This window comes from Stigmatopora argus, chromosome 1, assembly GCF_051989625.1.
Source record: "Stigmatopora argus isolate UIUO_Sarg chromosome 1, RoL_Sarg_1.0, whole genome shotgun sequence".
Taxonomy (NCBI): domain Eukaryota; kingdom Metazoa; phylum Chordata; class Actinopteri; order Syngnathiformes; family Syngnathidae; genus Stigmatopora; species Stigmatopora argus.
The window spans coordinates 9,942,644-9,959,565 of NC_135387.1; the positions used below are offsets into that span (position 1 = coordinate 9,942,644).

Here is a 16,922-nt window from a genome sequence, read left to right on the forward strand (position 1 = left end):
AGAATAATGGTCAAAAGCCTGCAAAGCGTCACCACTCGTGTTTCCAAAGAGGGCATGTACTTTAGTCAGATGGAAGACAGATATTTGCATGTATTTGTCGATTCTTTGTGATGCTCATGAAAGGTTAGAATCCTAAAGGTCTCCAGTTTACAGAAAATTCCCCACAAACTTTTATATGGACATGCCATCTATTGTTCTCTAGAGTTGCAAAGCAATATTATTCAGAGTTCAGGTTTAGATGGAAGAATATGTTCTGTTTTTTATTCGAAAAAATCTTTCCAGGGTCTTTTTTTTAGTCGTTAGTACACTTTTGATGGGTATCTGACACTATACGAGTTTAAAAGAGAAAAACAATCTGTAAATTCAAACTGATTAGACAGTAAAATATACTGGAATTTAAAGAAAATAAAAAGCCCCCTCCCCCTTCCTCGAAGAGCTTTGTGACTGTAAACAGTTAGAAGTTTACTACAAACATTTCCACCCCCACCTTCCCTTCCCCCTACTAGAAGCCAGCAAGGACAACCTCTTCTCCTTGTCAGTTTCACTCAACGGGAACACGGTTTCTTGGTTTTCTAATAGACTCCAGGGTCACTTCTATCCAGTGTTGCCAACTTCTCATTAAGGAAAGTTTCTGGTTGTTGTTCTGACAATCCTGAGAGGAAAAAATGCATGGGGTCAAAAGTCTCATGTTTTGCACTAGTTGTAGAGAGGTTCTAAGAATTAATTAAATGTAGTGTGAAAATGACTAAATTAGAAACAACTGTGGCTTGTACACCAACCCATGTTCAGGTGTCCTGACTTTTAACAATGATCTTTTTGTCCATGGAAAAATTTTCAAGGACATTTCAGCGACACAGCGTGGCTCAGTCATTCATTAAGCATGTTCTTTTCAGGTTTATGGCTTCCTGCTAACCAAACAAACCCTCCACTTCCCGTATGTGTTTCCGGCATTAGCAGCAACTCAGCTTTATTCACAAACACTAACCTGGTTTCGCACTCCAGTACACTGGTAAAACCAGTATTATTAAAAAAAATCCTGAAATTGAACCTTGTCGTTTGAAACAGCTATTAGATGTTTTTCTGAAGGAAAAAGGTTGCAATGGTCACGTACAAAGTGTAGCATGTCATGTCATCTATCAAGGTTTCTAAGCTTGAGAGCGACCCTTTGTCATGACCCCTGACTCTTGGGCTTAGATAGGGAGTGACCTTCCCCCCTTTTTGTATCGTTTAGCCTTTGCCATTCAAACATGTTCACTGGACTTTTACCTTCAAATAACCTTGAGTGAATGGAGGCCTAAATTGGACCAGAGCGAATGAAGGTCACTTTGTCGGCAAGACCTCACCCCCCACCTTTACCTTTAGCACTCACCTGTTTAGTTTCAACCCCTCCCACAAACCCACTACCAGTCTTCCCATCACCCAAAACTCCTCCTCCAAGCCTCCTTCCTCGCAGCAGGCAGGTATAAAGGTATCCTGGTGTGAAACAGCCTACCTTCTCGGCTTGGTTGAGAGAGGGAGACACACAAGGAGAGGGTGTGAGAGGAAAACACAGTGAGAGGGAGAGAGAGAGAGAGAGCGAGCGAGAGAGAGAGAGGCGGGGTAGGAAAGTTGAAGTTATAGACAATTGGATTGGCTGTTCTCAGGACTTACACTGCAAGCATGGGGCTAGGAGTAAGTATCGAAACTTGTTGCTCACATGCTTTGGCCTAGTTTTGTTCCAGTTCTCCGGTTTATCTTGAGCTTCTATTTAGACTAAAGTTTGCTTTCAGTTGTTTTTAGTCGAGAAGGCCTTTCCAAACTGTTTCCTGATAGACATTCAACAAATAATTAGCACACGTCTGTGTAAATGTTTGGGTAACAAAGAGGCTGCCTTCCCTCGCATGCACCCGCTGCTATTCAGAAGCTCATTTTGTCTCATCTTTTTTTTATTTTTTATTTTTTTTATGAATCCAGAGAGGGAAGGATGAGTACAAATTGGCAGCTACCTCTGATGGAGAGGACAAGAAAAGCAAGAAGGCGAAAGAGAAAAAGAATATGGACGACCTGAAGAAAGAAGTGGATTTGGTGAGTAAAGGCGTGTTATGCTGTGACCTTTCCGAACCCCAAAACTATGCGACCCCGTAGGCATAACCCATCTAAGGCTCTGTCACACCACCGTCTACTACCATTGGTCACAGTCATGGCCTGGACAAATACTCAGCTTTGACCTCATGGCGTAGTCACATGAAAGAAGGCTGTGTGCCCTCAGTTTCACAAGAGCTGCTTTCTTAACGCATGCAAGTGCTGTCACGTGTTAGTTCTGTCACGCTGTAAGTTATTAAATGTTCAATAGCAATTATAAGCGGACTGCAGTACAGAAACAAAGGTTAGGTTTCAAGTGTAAACATCATGGCTCAAGTGTAACTATCCTGTATTTAAAGAGACTGTAATGATTGACGGCACAGCCTTTTCCTTGTGTGTGTAATTTTGTGTAGGTCATGAGACGATTTAACTTAAACCCTCAAGAAAAAAAATGTTGTGCTCAAACACAAGGGGAAGTTATGTTTCCCAACTGCTCGCTTCAATATTTGCCATGAAGTAGGAGGAGCTTTGCAAATTCTTTCTGTGTTCTTACTGGGTAAAAAAGGGCATGTACTGTGACCTTCTTCAAATGTTACAGTGTCCTTCAATAGGTCAAGTCATGATGTGGTCATTTGAGGGAAAAAATAAAACTAAACAACCTTTCCAACATTCCAACTCTCTCTTACCTAATGTGAAATATTAATCATTTTTTGTACTTTTAAGGAATTTTCTTTACTTTCTTTGACAAGGTCATTCTGATCAGTGCTGGTAAAGGTCATCTTACCATATATGTACAGTATATTTAATTGTAGTGATATTTCTAAAAGTGTCCCATGATAGTGTCTGCCCTTTGTAGCTTAATTAAAGTCTATTTTTAAAAAATCAGAAAAGTGCTTCAGTGCTTTCTTAGTAACATAAAAATAATCTACCCCGCTTCTGTCTAAGGGAAGATATTAATGATTATAAGGTAGAGTATGTCTTAACTCAAAGTCCTCGCAACACTGAAGGACGTAACACTACCATAACAATGGTATCAGCAGTGTGGCGTCACCTTGAATCCTTCCTATTATTCAGTAATCTTTTCAAAAGCTTTTCCACCAAAGATTGGCACTGTTGAAGCAAAGAAAGAAAAGCTGCATTAGTGAAACAAAGCTGTTAATGATAATTTCATTCATTAACATTGATTTATTTCTAACTCAAATGATTGGACAAATTTCGAGCTGTTGCTTTCTACTTGAAAATCTAAAAACCCGATAAAATGAAATATGATGAATTAAAGCTTGGGTATAATGGTTATTCATGATTTATTAGTGTTTTAGTGCTGCCAAAGTTGGAGGATGGAGTCAGATTCAGTAGTTCATCATCCAAATTAGCATTGTGCTTTTTCCTTGTGGGTGTTTGAACACAAATGCTGTGTAGGCGCATGAATGCATGTGAGCTTCTTGTTCATATCCCTCACTCTTATCACTCTTGGTTACATCAGTAGGTAAATACACAACGCAATAAAGAAATCTCATTGACACAACTATAGTAAAATGACAAGCATATAAGCAGTCGGCCACTTAACAGTCAACTGTTCCCCAGTTTAATGCAGCTTGGCCCACACGTTAGACTTCTCAATGTCCAGTAGATACTTTTGTTCAAGCGCTGTTTTAGGCTATTATTTTGATTGAAACGTACACTGTAAATTAATAATCATACACTGTAAATTATTAATCGCTGACTCACTATTTCATTTGGCATTTTCACCATAGCTAATCCTAAATGACATTCTATCTTTTTGTCTTTTCGTCTATAGGATGATCACAAACTCACCTTGGATGAGCTTCACAGGAAATATGGAACTGACTTGGCCAGGGTAAGTGTGTTGTTCTAATGCCCAAGTCGAAGGTCAGGTAGAAGCAGAACAAATGTCTGAACAAATCTGAAGTAGAAACTAATAGTGTTGTAAATTCACTGGCCACACTAACATGCATTCATCCATGATATTATGTAGCGGTATTAAAGAGTAATTTATTTTTTCCTTTTACATTTGCATACAATTGCTTTCAAATCAACAATTTCTTCATTTACTAAATTGGGAAAGTCAATTTTTTGCATGAGGGTGACCTGGTTGAGTACACATTGGATCAAGTGACAACACACAATACAGTCTCTCATACTGTACACTGATTATCTACTGAAACTTGATATGTCTCGGTTTTCCCCTAAACAATGTATTCGTTCCCATTGACTCGGTCAACTCCCACATTTTTTTCTTCACTGCAAAACTTGACCTTCACGTCCAAGTACTGTTTGTACTGTTCCCAAATAATGCAGGCTCTTTCTTTTCTACTACTACCCTTTTTCTGAGCATCGCAAATTTTTGATTATCCTCTTTTGTTTTTGTCTTTTTTCCATTTTTTGCTTAATTCAACCAGATTTGAATTGTTCACTTTCCCTGTTTTGTGTGTGTATGCATAGTATGAATGCAATTAATTTTCATAGTTCCAAGCCATATTTCTCTCTTGTTTAGGGTTTGTCCACGGCCAGATCAAAGGAGATTCTTCTCCGCGATGGCCCGAATGCCCTCACACCACCTCCCACTACACCTGAGTGGGTGAAGTTCTGCAGACAGGTAGAATTGACTCAGTTCATTCAAGAAGAGAAGTCATAGAATATTCTTCATTTTTGTTGTACATCTGAATTATGTTCTTGCCAGCTTTTTGGAGGTTTCTCAATGCTTCTCTGGATCGGTGCCATTCTCTGTTTTCTCGCTTATGGGATCCAGGCTGCCTCCGAAGATGAACCTGCCAATGATAACGTAAAGTAGTCTCTGTTAATCTGTGATTTGTTCAGCACTGTCTAAACACTCTTTTACCTGTAGTTATACCTGGGAGTTGTGCTCTCTGCTGTGGTGATCATCACTGGTTGCTTTTCATACTACCAAGAGGCCAAAAGCTCTAAAATCATGGAGTCTTTCAAAAATCTAGTCCCACAGGTAAACTCAACTACACCATATTTACAGAAAAGCACCAAAGGTCATGTGCTTCTTCATATTACAACTGTATCTCACATCTTATTTTATAGCAAGCCTTGGTTATCCGTGATGGAGAGAAAAGGAACATTAACGCTGAAGAGGTAGTGGCAGGAGACCTGGTAGAGGTTAAAGGTGGAGACAGAATACCAGCTGATCTCCGAATCATCTCTGCTCATGGCTGCAAGGTCGTTATTTTTTTATTCAAATGCCTGTGTTCAACTTGTGTTTTCTGGTAAATATGAAATGTTGCTTTCACCCTCCAGGTAGACAACTCCTCTTTGACCGGTGAATCAGAGCCACAGACCCGTACTCCAGACTTCTCCAACGATAACCCACTGGAGACGAGGAACATTGCTTTCTTCTCCACCAACTGTGTTGAAGGTATTGCCTATGAAAATACATTAATTAATGATCACTTTCTACAATGCTTATTGTTCCATAATTTGAAATCCTCGCTACAGGCACAGCAAGAGGAATCGTCATCAACACAGGAGATCGTACTGTCATGGGTCGCATTGCGACCCTGGCATCAAGTCTGGAAGGGGGCAAAACTCCCATTGCCAAGGAGATTGAGCATTTCATCCACATCATTACTGGTGTAGCTGTCTTCCTAGGCATGTCCTTTTTCATCCTCTCCCTTATTCTGGGGTACGGGTGGCTAGAGGCTGTCATCTTCCTCATTGGTATCATTGTTGCCAACGTGCCAGAGGGTCTTCTGGCAACTGTCACTGTGAGTTGATAATTGGGTTACATTTTTCCAACTGGCTTTCTTATTTGAATTCCACAATAACTTTGGGTGTCTCCAGGTATGCCTGACTCTGACTGCCAAGCGCATGGCCAAGAAGAACTGCTTAGTGAAGAATTTAGAAGCTGTTGAGACCCTGGGCTCCACCTCCACCATCTGCTCAGACAAGACTGGAACCCTGACCCAAAACAGGATGACAGTTGCTCACATGTGGTTTGACAACCAGATTCATGAGGCAGACACGACTGAGAACCAGAGTGGGACATCCTTCGACAGAAGCTCTGAATCGTGGGCAGCCCTGGCCAGAGTTGCTGGTCTCTGTAACCGTGCCGTCTTCCTGGCTGAGCAGACCAACATTCCTATCCTAAAGGTAATAACACATTTCGATAGTCTCAGTTCATCAGACACTGAACGTTTTGGTCAAGTTAACCTAGTTTCTGAGTACTTAACCACTGTGAAAGGATATCAGCAAGCTTTGTTTTCAGGGCATGTTTAATTTATTACTTGAAAATTCTTATGCCCCCACCCCATTCATAAAAATCTGAAATATATAGTAATTACAGTATATCATAGTGAGTTTTTGGTAGTGGGAAGTCTGCCTGCTGATCTTACTGTTACTTAACAGAGGGACGTAGCCGGAGACGCTTCTGAGGCCGCGCTGCTCAAATGTATTGAGTTGTGCTGTGGATCTGTCAAAGGAATGCGTGAAAAATACCAAAAGGTTGCAGAAATCCCGTTCAACTCCACCAACAAGTACCAGGTAAACAACACCAAAATGCTCACCTACGCCCCCCTGTGTATGTCTTTTTTCTCAAGAATGAACCATTAACCATTTAAATTTTTCTCGAGATTAAAACAGTAATTTTCCTTACTGTTATGCAGCTATCCATCCATAAGAATTCAAACGCTGGAGAGACCAAACATCTGCTGGTCATGAAAGGTGCCCCCGAGAGGATTTTGGATCGCTGCTCCACTATCATGATCCAGGGCAAAGAGCAGCCGCTAGATGAGGAAATGAAAGATGCTTTCCAAAATTCCTACGTTGAGTTAGGAGGACTTGGAGAGAGAGTGCTTGGTAAGTCCTTTGTGTGTGGAAATCTTTACTTCAGGGTTTAACTGTGGAAATGTAGTGGTTGCATGTTGTCCCTCTGATTATATGTGGATTTCTATAGGCAGTGAGATTTAACTTTGTGATATGGATGTAGAAATGATATACGACAACATTTGTAGGTTTCTGCCATTTCAATTTGCCTGATGACCAGTTCCCAGAGGGCTTTGCGTTCGACACTGATGAGGTCAACTTTCCCACTGAGAAGTTGTGCTTCATCGGCCTCATGTCCATGATTGATCCTCCTCGCGCAGCAGTGCCAGATGCTGTTGGCAAATGCAGGAGCGCAGGAATCAAGGTAGAATCAGAACCAAGACTGCATTTACTTTCCTGTTCATCGTATTGGGGTCAATCATTCGCTTAACACTGAAACATGTATCTTACTCTTCTCCCAAAGGTCATAATGGTAACAGGTGATCATCCAATTACAGCCAAGGCCATTGCAAAGGGTGTGGGCATCATCTCTGAGGGCAATGAGACGGTTGAAGACATTGCAGCTCGCTTGAATGTTCCAGTGTCCGAGGTCAATGCCAGGTTTGTACCCACCTCTAACTTTCTGGCTGGGTGTTGCCATCTCAAAATATTCATAGCCTTCAAATACATAGTCCTTTAAATCACTGTCTGTGCTTTACTAAGCTCAATGCAGTTACCGCTGAGTCGTTGCAGACAAATAAATCCTAACATTCACAAACACGTTCATCACTTTGCTTCCAAACACAAAATGTTTTATTATATTCTCTTTTTAGTCTATCACACTCTGCATTCTAGATTGGTTGGCTGAACAGACACGGTAGATCTCATTTTATTTTGCCTGTTTCTGTCAGACAGAGCTCAATCCACATTTCATTGTTAACTTGAGTGAGAAAAAGATGTTAAAATGCCAGCTTGGACGCTTAGCGTGAAAGAGGCTTATGTGGGTGAGATAAAGCACTGCAACTGCCACTGAAGTATACAAAGTGATTCAGTGTGTGCATTTATGAGGTTGTTCACAAAATGATTGTTCTTGTCATATTGCCAAGGATAGTCCGTTTTCTTCTTCTTTTGCTCAATAGTGTATTTACACAAATTATGCAGAGAGATATTTGAAGATTTGTTGTCCTTTTTTGTACAAAAAAATGAATTGGAAGTCACTGATGCCCATTTATTTGACTATCATGTTTAGCATCTCTCTCTGGACCCCATACAACTGCACTTAGTACCCCCAACAAACATGTGTTCGCTTAATAGTATTTCAACACCAATTATGACCAAGAGTTGACAGGAACTTTAACTGAACCAAAACAGGAAGTTCTAATAAAGCTGCTATGATTTTATCTTTAGGGATGCTAAGGCCTGTGTTGTCCATGGTGGGGAGCTGAAAGAAATGACCTCAGAACAGCTGGACGACATCCTGATGCACCACACTGAGATTGTCTTTGCCCGTACCTCTCCCCAGCAGAAGCTTATCATTGTGGAGGGCTGCCAGCGTCAGGTTTGAAATTTGGTTATTTACATATCAATTCTTCTGACAAATTTGCTCACAGCTCCCTTAGGGGCCATTTACACTTGAACTCTGCGAAAACTAATCCGCAACAATTGTCTCGGATTCTGCTGGCGAGAGAGAAACTAAAGAGCGAATGTGAGCGATTTATGCCTCCAACGTGGAATGATTTGATTGCGGCACTTGCTCCACAGTCGTATACACAAAACCCGCAGAGAACTCTCTTGCTGTGATGATATCCCCACATATGATGTCAATTTGAGCACTCGTCTTCAGTATCTTGCAACATTTGGTCTCGTTGTGTTTTATAACAGCATTTACATATAGTAAGAAGAGAATGTTTCATAATAAATACATGTAAAAAACACTAGAACCTTTAAGGCCACAACACTATTGTAGTTTTGATCCCGCAAGACTATTTGACGACACACTACTATCGTCGACGGGCACGTCTGCACGTCTTGCCTGGCTCAGTCATCGGCCACAGCGGCCGGGACTCCATGCTCGATCATGTAAAGCCTAAAAAAAACCTCATGAAAGCTGAGGGTGGGCATGGGGAATAGTATATGTTCCTGGTGGGCCAATGTTGAATGAATAATAAAATGATCAGGAGAGAAAAAATTTGAAATGTCTATTTACATTAAACGCTGAATTTTAATGATTATTTGTTTATATACTATTATACTTTTTATGTTTTTTATTTCTTTCAGTGTTTAGTTGAAATAAAGGGGTGGGGGTATTAAAACATGGAACTAAAAATATTCTTTTACACACACAGAAGCACTATTAAATGCCAAAGTAAGATAAAGGCAGCAATGTATATACAACTCGTTTAAGAATAAAAAAACAGTCGAGTGTCCTTTGCTATTTGATTAAAATGTGTCCTGGTAAAAGGGTCCTAAATATGTTGGTAACTCAACAACTTTCAGGGAGCCATTGTTGCTGTAACTGGTGATGGCGTGAATGACTCTCCAGCTCTGAAGAAGGCCGACATTGGTGTCGCCATGGGGATCGCAGGCTCTGACGTCTCCAAACAGGCGGCTGACATGATCCTGCTTGATGACAACTTTGCCTCTATTGTCACGGGAGTAGAAGAAGGTATGTGGTGTTTTTTAGGTGACGTGTTTCAGTTGCAAATTGAAGTTGGCTCATGCCTTGATAACATAATTCATTTGCCTGTATCCCATTGGTCAGGTCGTCTGATCTTTGACAACTTGAAGAAGTCCATTGCATACACGCTAACCAGCAACATTCCAGAGATTTCTCCCTTCCTCTTTTTTATCATTGCTAACATCCCCTTGCCTCTGGGAACAGTCACTATCCTCTGTATTGACCTGGGAACTGACATGGTAGGTTTTCAATATTTTAAAATTTTATGCTATGGCGTCTGTGCACATGTACAGTGTGTAGCATTGTTCATGATCCCCCCTAGGTTCCTGCCATCTCATTGGCTTATGAAGCAGCTGAGAGTGATATTATGAAGAGACAGCCGAGAAACCCTAAAACAGACAAATTGGTGAATGAAAGGCTTATCAGTATCGCCTACGGACAGATTGGTACTTTTTATTCCATTTCTTCCAGAAATAAAATTGTCTATCTCGCAGTTCTGAACTTGGTTGCTCTGATCCTCCACTAGGTATGATGCAGGCCACAGCAGGCTTCTTCACATACTTTGTGATCCTGGCAGAGAACGGCTTCCTGCCCATGGACTTACTGGGAATTCGTGTTCTCTGGGATGACAAACAAGTAAATGACCTGGAGGACAGCTATGGCCAACAATGGGTCAGTATTTCTCTTCTGTGCCTTAGACGACGAGAGACAATGAGATCAGAAAGAAGCTAAGTGCTGTTGTGCTTTTTGTTTTTGTATTTTATCCATACAGACATATGAGCGAAGAAAGATTATTGAGTTCACCTGCCACACAGCCTTTTTTGCCAGTATTGTCGTTGTGCAGTGGGCCGATCTGATCATCTGCAAAACCAGAAGGAACTCTATCTTGCAGCAGGGAATGAAGTAAGTATATGTTTGAATGTTTATTCTGTTAAGATATATTTATATTTTTTTAGGCTTGTCAGTATTTATGTGCAAAAAAAGGATAGCATCAACAACAAAAAGCCCACACATACATATGTTTTTGTCAAAGTCATTTGGGAAAAATCCAAACCATCTTTAAACTAGGGCACTTGCAACAATGTCTTTGTCAATGTTCTTTCGACATTGCAACTAATTGTGTTCCCTTATTTTACTTTTCAGGAATCGTATTCTTATCTTTGGGCTGTTTGAAGAGACCGCCCTCGCTGCTTTCCTGTCATACTGCCCTGGCATGGACGTTGCGCTCAGAATGTACCCTCTCAAGTGAGTCAATATGCACTCGCATTAATTCTTATTCTCATTACTTCTTTGCTTTGGGTTTTCACTTGTGGTAAAAAGATTGATTGATGCAAAGTTGCTGGACAGCTATGTTGTTGTGAAAAGTGTTTTAGCCAAAATGAGACTAAGCTTTAGATTTTGTTAGTTTTGAGGGACACAGAGTAGAGTCATTGCTTTGGATGCCTTTCGGGTGAGTACTGGGCTTATCCAGCTGGGAGGGAGGTTTGGCTAAGGTAGACCTACGGCACATTCATGGCCTTGTCTCTACCAGCTGTTCTCGCAAACGATGGGTGAACAGTCATAATGCATTGATTGACTGAGCTTTGATTTAAAACATGTCATACAAAGGGAAGGGTTAAGAGTAAGAAGAAGTTAAAATGTGTTTCAAATAGTTCCAACTTTGCTTATTATCTACCAAAGAGTGAAATACAGAATACGTAATACATTGCATAATTTTCATATGTAATCCTCCAATAATTTGTTACACTTCGCATTATTTCAAGGTCATTCGAACCTATTAATATATACCACATATAAACACTTGCCTATATACATGAATACATACATATCCATTTTGTTCTTCCATATCCATATCCTCTCCTTTACTTAACAATGTCCATAAACACCCTTTCTTCTTGACCAGACTACATATATAGAATATTATAAAGTATAGACTATATATATATATATATATATATATATATATAAACTATATTATTTTATTTCAATCATATTTTCTCAACCACCAAATATATTTTTGTCTCCTAAGATCTTTGTGCAGAATGCAGAACTTATTAACAATGTGACCACACTGCAGGAAGCACTATTCAAAGAGAGTAGTAATAGAAAATTGTAGGGTTATGTCAGAATGGCACCAATCTCAAATTTCTGTCATATGTAATTATTTTACCTTTCTATCACCTCAGGCCATGCTGGTGGTTCTGTGCCTTCCCATATTCACTACTTATCTTCCTCTATGATGAGGCAAGAAGATACATCCTCAGACGCAACCCAGGCGGTAAGACTATTTTTTCTCATCTTTTGTATCCGATGTTTGGTGTGAGTGTAAATATGGTAGCTGTTTATCAACTATTAATATGAAGAGTACAAAGACTGACATCCTTTCTTGGTAGGCTGGTAGTGCATGTGAGGCATTGAAATAATGTAGAGCTTGTGATGATAATTTTTGAACATTCCTGGAATGACTTTAGAATCCCAGCATTCATAGCGAGCCAGCCCGCTGGACTGATTCAATATGTGCAAGCGTTTAGAACATTCAATGCCTCAATGCGGATCAGCGAACTGTGACAGATGGTGGGTCCTCGTGGGATTTGAACTCTCAACTCAGCCATTCTTAACGCTTGTTTCTACCCACTGTACTGAGCAAAACAAGCAAAACCTGTATGCTTGCTTACGAGAAAGCAGCTGCATTTCTGTATAGAGTATACATGTGTTAGTATGTATGTGTAGGAGGGGGGTGGATGGGGGGTACACCTTTAAACACGGCTGCTTAAAGCCCATTTGTGGTGAAAAATACGACAATGTTACATTTTTACAGTTTTTTTTCCGCGCAACTTCTTCGCGGTGTGTGTTGCCTTATATCTGCGGATATGATTCATATCACCTTTCATGGGTCATGATTTGATATGAACCCAATTAATCCTGATAATACACTTTAAGACTATCATTGCAATTTTTTTTATATTACTTTGGGAAAAAAATAATTGTCAGGTTCGCCATTAGACATTCACAAAAACATGCATACATAAAGAGACACTGTTGCAAGGTAGATGACTGTTGTAGACAGCTCCCCAAATCCGTTCTGACCTTGCACTTCTTTTTGACACTTTATTACATTCGGTGGCCTTGATTACATGGACGTCTCAACTCTAAAGGGAGGGGTGGATTACACAATCGAGATGTCTGAGTGTTTTTATCTATGTGACTAAAAAAGGCTTTCAGGAGCAAAGCTTATACTTCATTGAAAGCAAGTATGATAATAATGTGCGCATAAATAAAGATGAGCAAAGCGTTCTTTAATAGCAAGGCCAAGCTTATATATAAAATGAAATAAAAATACTGAAACTGATCAAAATGGACATAAATGTACATTTATATACCAATTTAATTCTGAATCCTCATTTGCCAAAAAGGAAACATTCATTCATCTGTTCCCTAGTGCATCCAAGCACGATTACTAGATACCAGGGCACGGCAGCTGATTGCTGCAGACTAGTGGACACGAGTGGAAGTCGAGGCACCTGTTATTTATTTCCACCATAAATACACGTGTAAGGAACGATTCAGGGACATTTTGAATCGATAAGAGAATCGTGCAATATAATATGGTGATATACTATTGCAGAATTGATGTTGATTTTTTTTTTTTAATGCACGCTTGCAATTTACACTAGAAGTACAAATTTAAACAGTTTCGGGAGAGGTTCAACCAAACTACGTAAATGCTATTAGATGTTTTTTAAATCTTAGATATTATATCTATCGTATTCATGCGGCGAATATGCATCCTTTACGAAGACTAATCTTTAACAACTGTAGAATTAGTGGCAATTTTATTCACAACGGTAAGATGCTGAGAATTTTTTTGTTTAAGTCATCAATAAGTACCCAACAGGCAAAATCGCTAATTTTGTCTCCTTTGGTTTCCAGGTTGGGTGGAGCAGGAGACCTACTACTGAGCTACAGGAGGACATTATTTACTGTCATGTTACATATTAGTTTGAGGAAACTCGCAGATTCCATCAATAAATTAAGTTCTTGATATACATGTCAATAAAACCACACTCAACTATTATGTGAAACAAGTTTGCCTGCGACTTATTTTTGTTGAGATCATTTTATTTGCGCTTTGTCGGTCATGTGGAGAAGTGGAAACTCCACTTGGAAGGTAGAAGGAGTTTTGAAGGGTCAGCGGTCATGCACCAGTGAATCACGTTTGATCAACAAGCAAACGCATTTTCTGGCTCAGTTGCTCCAATAAGTTAAGTTAGAGTGTTGAGTTGTATGCAAGAGAGCAAAATGACAAAACATGAACTCTTTACAAAAATCAATAGTAAAGTACTCAAGTGAGATTCTGCTAATATACTAATCATTCCGTCTGTTAAGCATTATCTACAACGACCAGAAAAGAGAGAGCGTATCAGAGCCGCTTGTTTCTGTCTGAGTGTGACGTGTGTGTATGTGTGTGTATGAGTGTCCATTATCTCAAGGGGCCAGTGTTTGCAAAGGGTCACTCTGTTGAGCATTGATGTAACGAGGCCCTCAGTGAAAATGAACTGATGTCGCTCATGCTATCTACTCTCTGTTTACTGTTGTCATTATTAAGGCCTATTCAATCCTTATATGCATGTTTGTGCTTGAGTGAGAGTGTGTGTTTGTTTTGATGTGTAAAGCGTTGACATTACTTCCAAGATTTTTCCCATTTACTTGCACACCATTTATTCACAGAAATTGTAAAGCAGTAAACATGCATATGGCGGCCCGGTGGTTGAGTGGTTAGCGCGTCGGCCTCACATGGGGGTCCTCGGTTCAAATCCTGATCGGTCTACCTGTGTGGAGTTTGCATGTTCTGCCTGGTAGGCTGATTGGACACTCTAAATTGTCCCTAGCTATGGGTGTGAGTGTGCATTGTTGCCCGTCTCCTTGTGCCCTGCGATCGGCTGGCCACCGATTCAGGGTGTCCCCTGCCTCTGGTCCGAAGTCAGCTGGGATAGGCTCCAGCACCCCCTGTGACCCTAATGGGGATAAAGCGGTTCAGAAAATGAATGAATAAACATGCATATGTTATATGGATAACATGTATTAGTAAAAGTCCACTGATTTTATATTATCATATAGTTTATTTAAATCCAACCTTATCCTTTGGCAGACATTATATGGATAACATGTATTAGCAAAAGTCCACTGATTTTATATTATCATATAGTTTATTTAAATCCAACCTTATCCTTTGGCAGACATTCCATGGCAGGTGTTTCCAAACTATTCCACAAATGGCTGCAGTGGTTGCTGTTTTTTTCCCAACTGATCCAGCACAGACAATTTAACTAATGATGTTTCTTCTGAAACAAGCAACACCTGACTGCTCTCAACTGATTATACTTTTAAGACACCAGATTGGTGAAAATGTACCCTCTTCACTGGTGGGAATGCAAACATGAAGCCCATGAATACCAATTTGGACACCCTTGGTCTATGGACTACTTAAATTTCTAGCCCCCAATTCAAAATGTGCCAGCTTTAGTAGCAAGTTAAAATTCAGGCGATCATGAAAAAACTGCATACTCTTTGCCTAAGTTGACGAATAGACAGACATCCTCCTGAGGCAATATTTGTGCAGCCTGTGAAGGGTTTGTCGGCATAAGAAAAATGCAAAGAAAGATAGATAAAAGGAAACGATGGCTTTGCTTTGACTGCAAATATTTTACATTGATGCTTTGTAGATAATATTTCAAACTAATCCCCATAACAATAAACAATTCTGATGGGGAAGGTGGAGGGCGACATTATCATGCCTCCATCCTCCGTTCACAAGCACCAGAACGTGCCTGTTGCTATGGCAACTCAATTGAGATCACCTTCTCTCACTCTCTCGCACTCTAACATCGAAATAAAATCTTTGCTATTTATAGAGCAAAACTGGCAACACACAAGCAGCACTCATCACACATGGATGTGAATGCAAAAACAAAATTTCAGCACACAAACAGACTGCGTGCACGCGCCCGTGCACAGACCTGCTGCTGTGCACCCATCTGTGCATGAAGTCCTCTTTTGCTTTTTTGTGGAGTCTAGGCTGCATCCCTAGAAAATGCTTGGGAAATTTTATGGTTCTCAAACTTCAATGTGAACTCCATGTTGTTCACTAACTCTCAGGTTCACTTTGAAAATATCTAGATTCCTTATGAGACGCTTTGTTTGTATACACAGTGAACTGTGGGGTCAAAACTCTTTCATTAGAGGTATATGTTGGGGAGGCTGGATAGTGAGCAATGGTGCCTTTTGACATTAACCCTTCATAGGGCGCTCGTTTAACACGGGCTGCTATTGATGCCGCTAGACATCCAATCCATTTTGACACTGAGAGGCTGGGAGCGAATGAATGCAGTCAAAATAGATTTTTTGCCATTACTGGCACTCAAGCCTATCCCAACCAACTCTGGGCAGTAGGTGCCGTAGACCCTGAATTGCTTGCCAGCCAATCACAGTGCAGGAGAAGACTAACAACCATTCATGCACACACACTCATACCTAGGGACAATTTGGAATGATCAATCTGGCTGCCATGCATGTTTTGGGGGATGTGGGAGGAATATTGAGGGGTATTGAACTCTCGATCTCAGAACTGTGAGGAGGAGGTGCTAAGCATTCACCCATTCTGCCAACATTATTATTTTTTATATAATTATTTATATTCTATCATATATGTATACTCCATATAATACAAAATAAATGTGCATTAATAAAATGTAAATATAAAAGAAATTAATGAAATGAAATCGACAAAAAAAAGAAAAATACACTGGTTACGGCCCCTATTGACGTTCTAAAATAGTTTTTTTTCAGCGGATCGAAAGATGAATAAATGCATACATATAAAATGGCACATTAGTTGAAGAGTGGTTAGCACCTTCACCTCATGGTTCTGAGATCAAGGGTTAAAACTCGAGCTCCGACCTTTCTGTGTGGACTTATCGTGTTCTGCCTGTGCCTCCGTGGGTTTTCTCCAGGTACTCTGGTTTCCTCCCACACCACAAAAACATGCACTGTAGGCAGATTGAACAGTGCAGATCGTCCCTATGTGTGTGCATGAAAGCTTGTTTGTCTCGTTGTGCCCAGCGTCTGGTTGGCAACTGATTCAGGGTGTACCCTGACTGCTGCCAATAGTGAGCTGGGATAGGCTCCAGGATGAATACATATCAAACACATGTAAACAAAATTAGAAAAATACAATAATGATAAATCATATATCATCATCTTATATGTATATAGTCATTCATTTTTAACATAGCTTTTCTCATCGGGGTCGCATGGTGCTGAAGCCTATCCCAGCTGACTAAGGGCGAAAGGCGGACTGTACCCTAGACTGCATGCCAGTCATTTATAGTAAATATGTATA

General features: G+C 40.2%; 1 protein-coding gene across 1 annotated transcript; it reads left to right on the plus strand.

Moving 5' to 3' along the window:
* Positions 1-1,492: 1,492 nt before the first annotated feature.
* LOC144070815 (sodium/potassium-transporting ATPase subunit alpha-1) lies at positions 1,493-13,608 on the plus strand. The gene is made up of 23 exons (XM_077595219.1): positions 1,493-1,671; positions 1,954-2,064; positions 3,860-3,919; positions 4,577-4,678; positions 4,763-4,864; positions 4,928-5,041; positions 5,131-5,265; positions 5,344-5,461; positions 5,542-5,810; positions 5,887-6,195; positions 6,451-6,585; positions 6,708-6,900; positions 7,056-7,231; positions 7,331-7,467; positions 8,254-8,404; positions 9,343-9,511; positions 9,608-9,762; positions 9,846-9,969; positions 10,050-10,195; positions 10,296-10,426; positions 10,667-10,768; positions 11,710-11,801; positions 13,454-13,608. Exons 1-23 carry the CDS (start codon positions 1,660-1,662, stop codon positions 13,480-13,482), a joined length of 3,072 nt encoding a protein of 1,023 aa, XP_077451345.1. The 5' UTR covers positions 1,493-1,659; the 3' UTR covers positions 13,483-13,608.
* Positions 13,609-16,922: the final 3,314 nt, after the last annotated feature.

What these genes read in the sequence shown, in the direction of transcription:
- LOC144070815 (XM_077595219.1), top strand. An exon ending in TCTCTGCTCATGGCTGCAAG is followed by an intron (nt 5,266 to 5,343) that starts GTCGTTATTTTT and finishes TTCACCCTCCAG; the next exon opens with GTAGACAACTCCTCTTTGAC. An exon ending in TGTCACGGGAGTAGAAGAAG is followed by an intron (nt 9,512 to 9,607) that starts GTATGTGGTGTT and finishes CCCATTGGTCAG; the next exon opens with GTCGTCTGATCTTTGACAAC.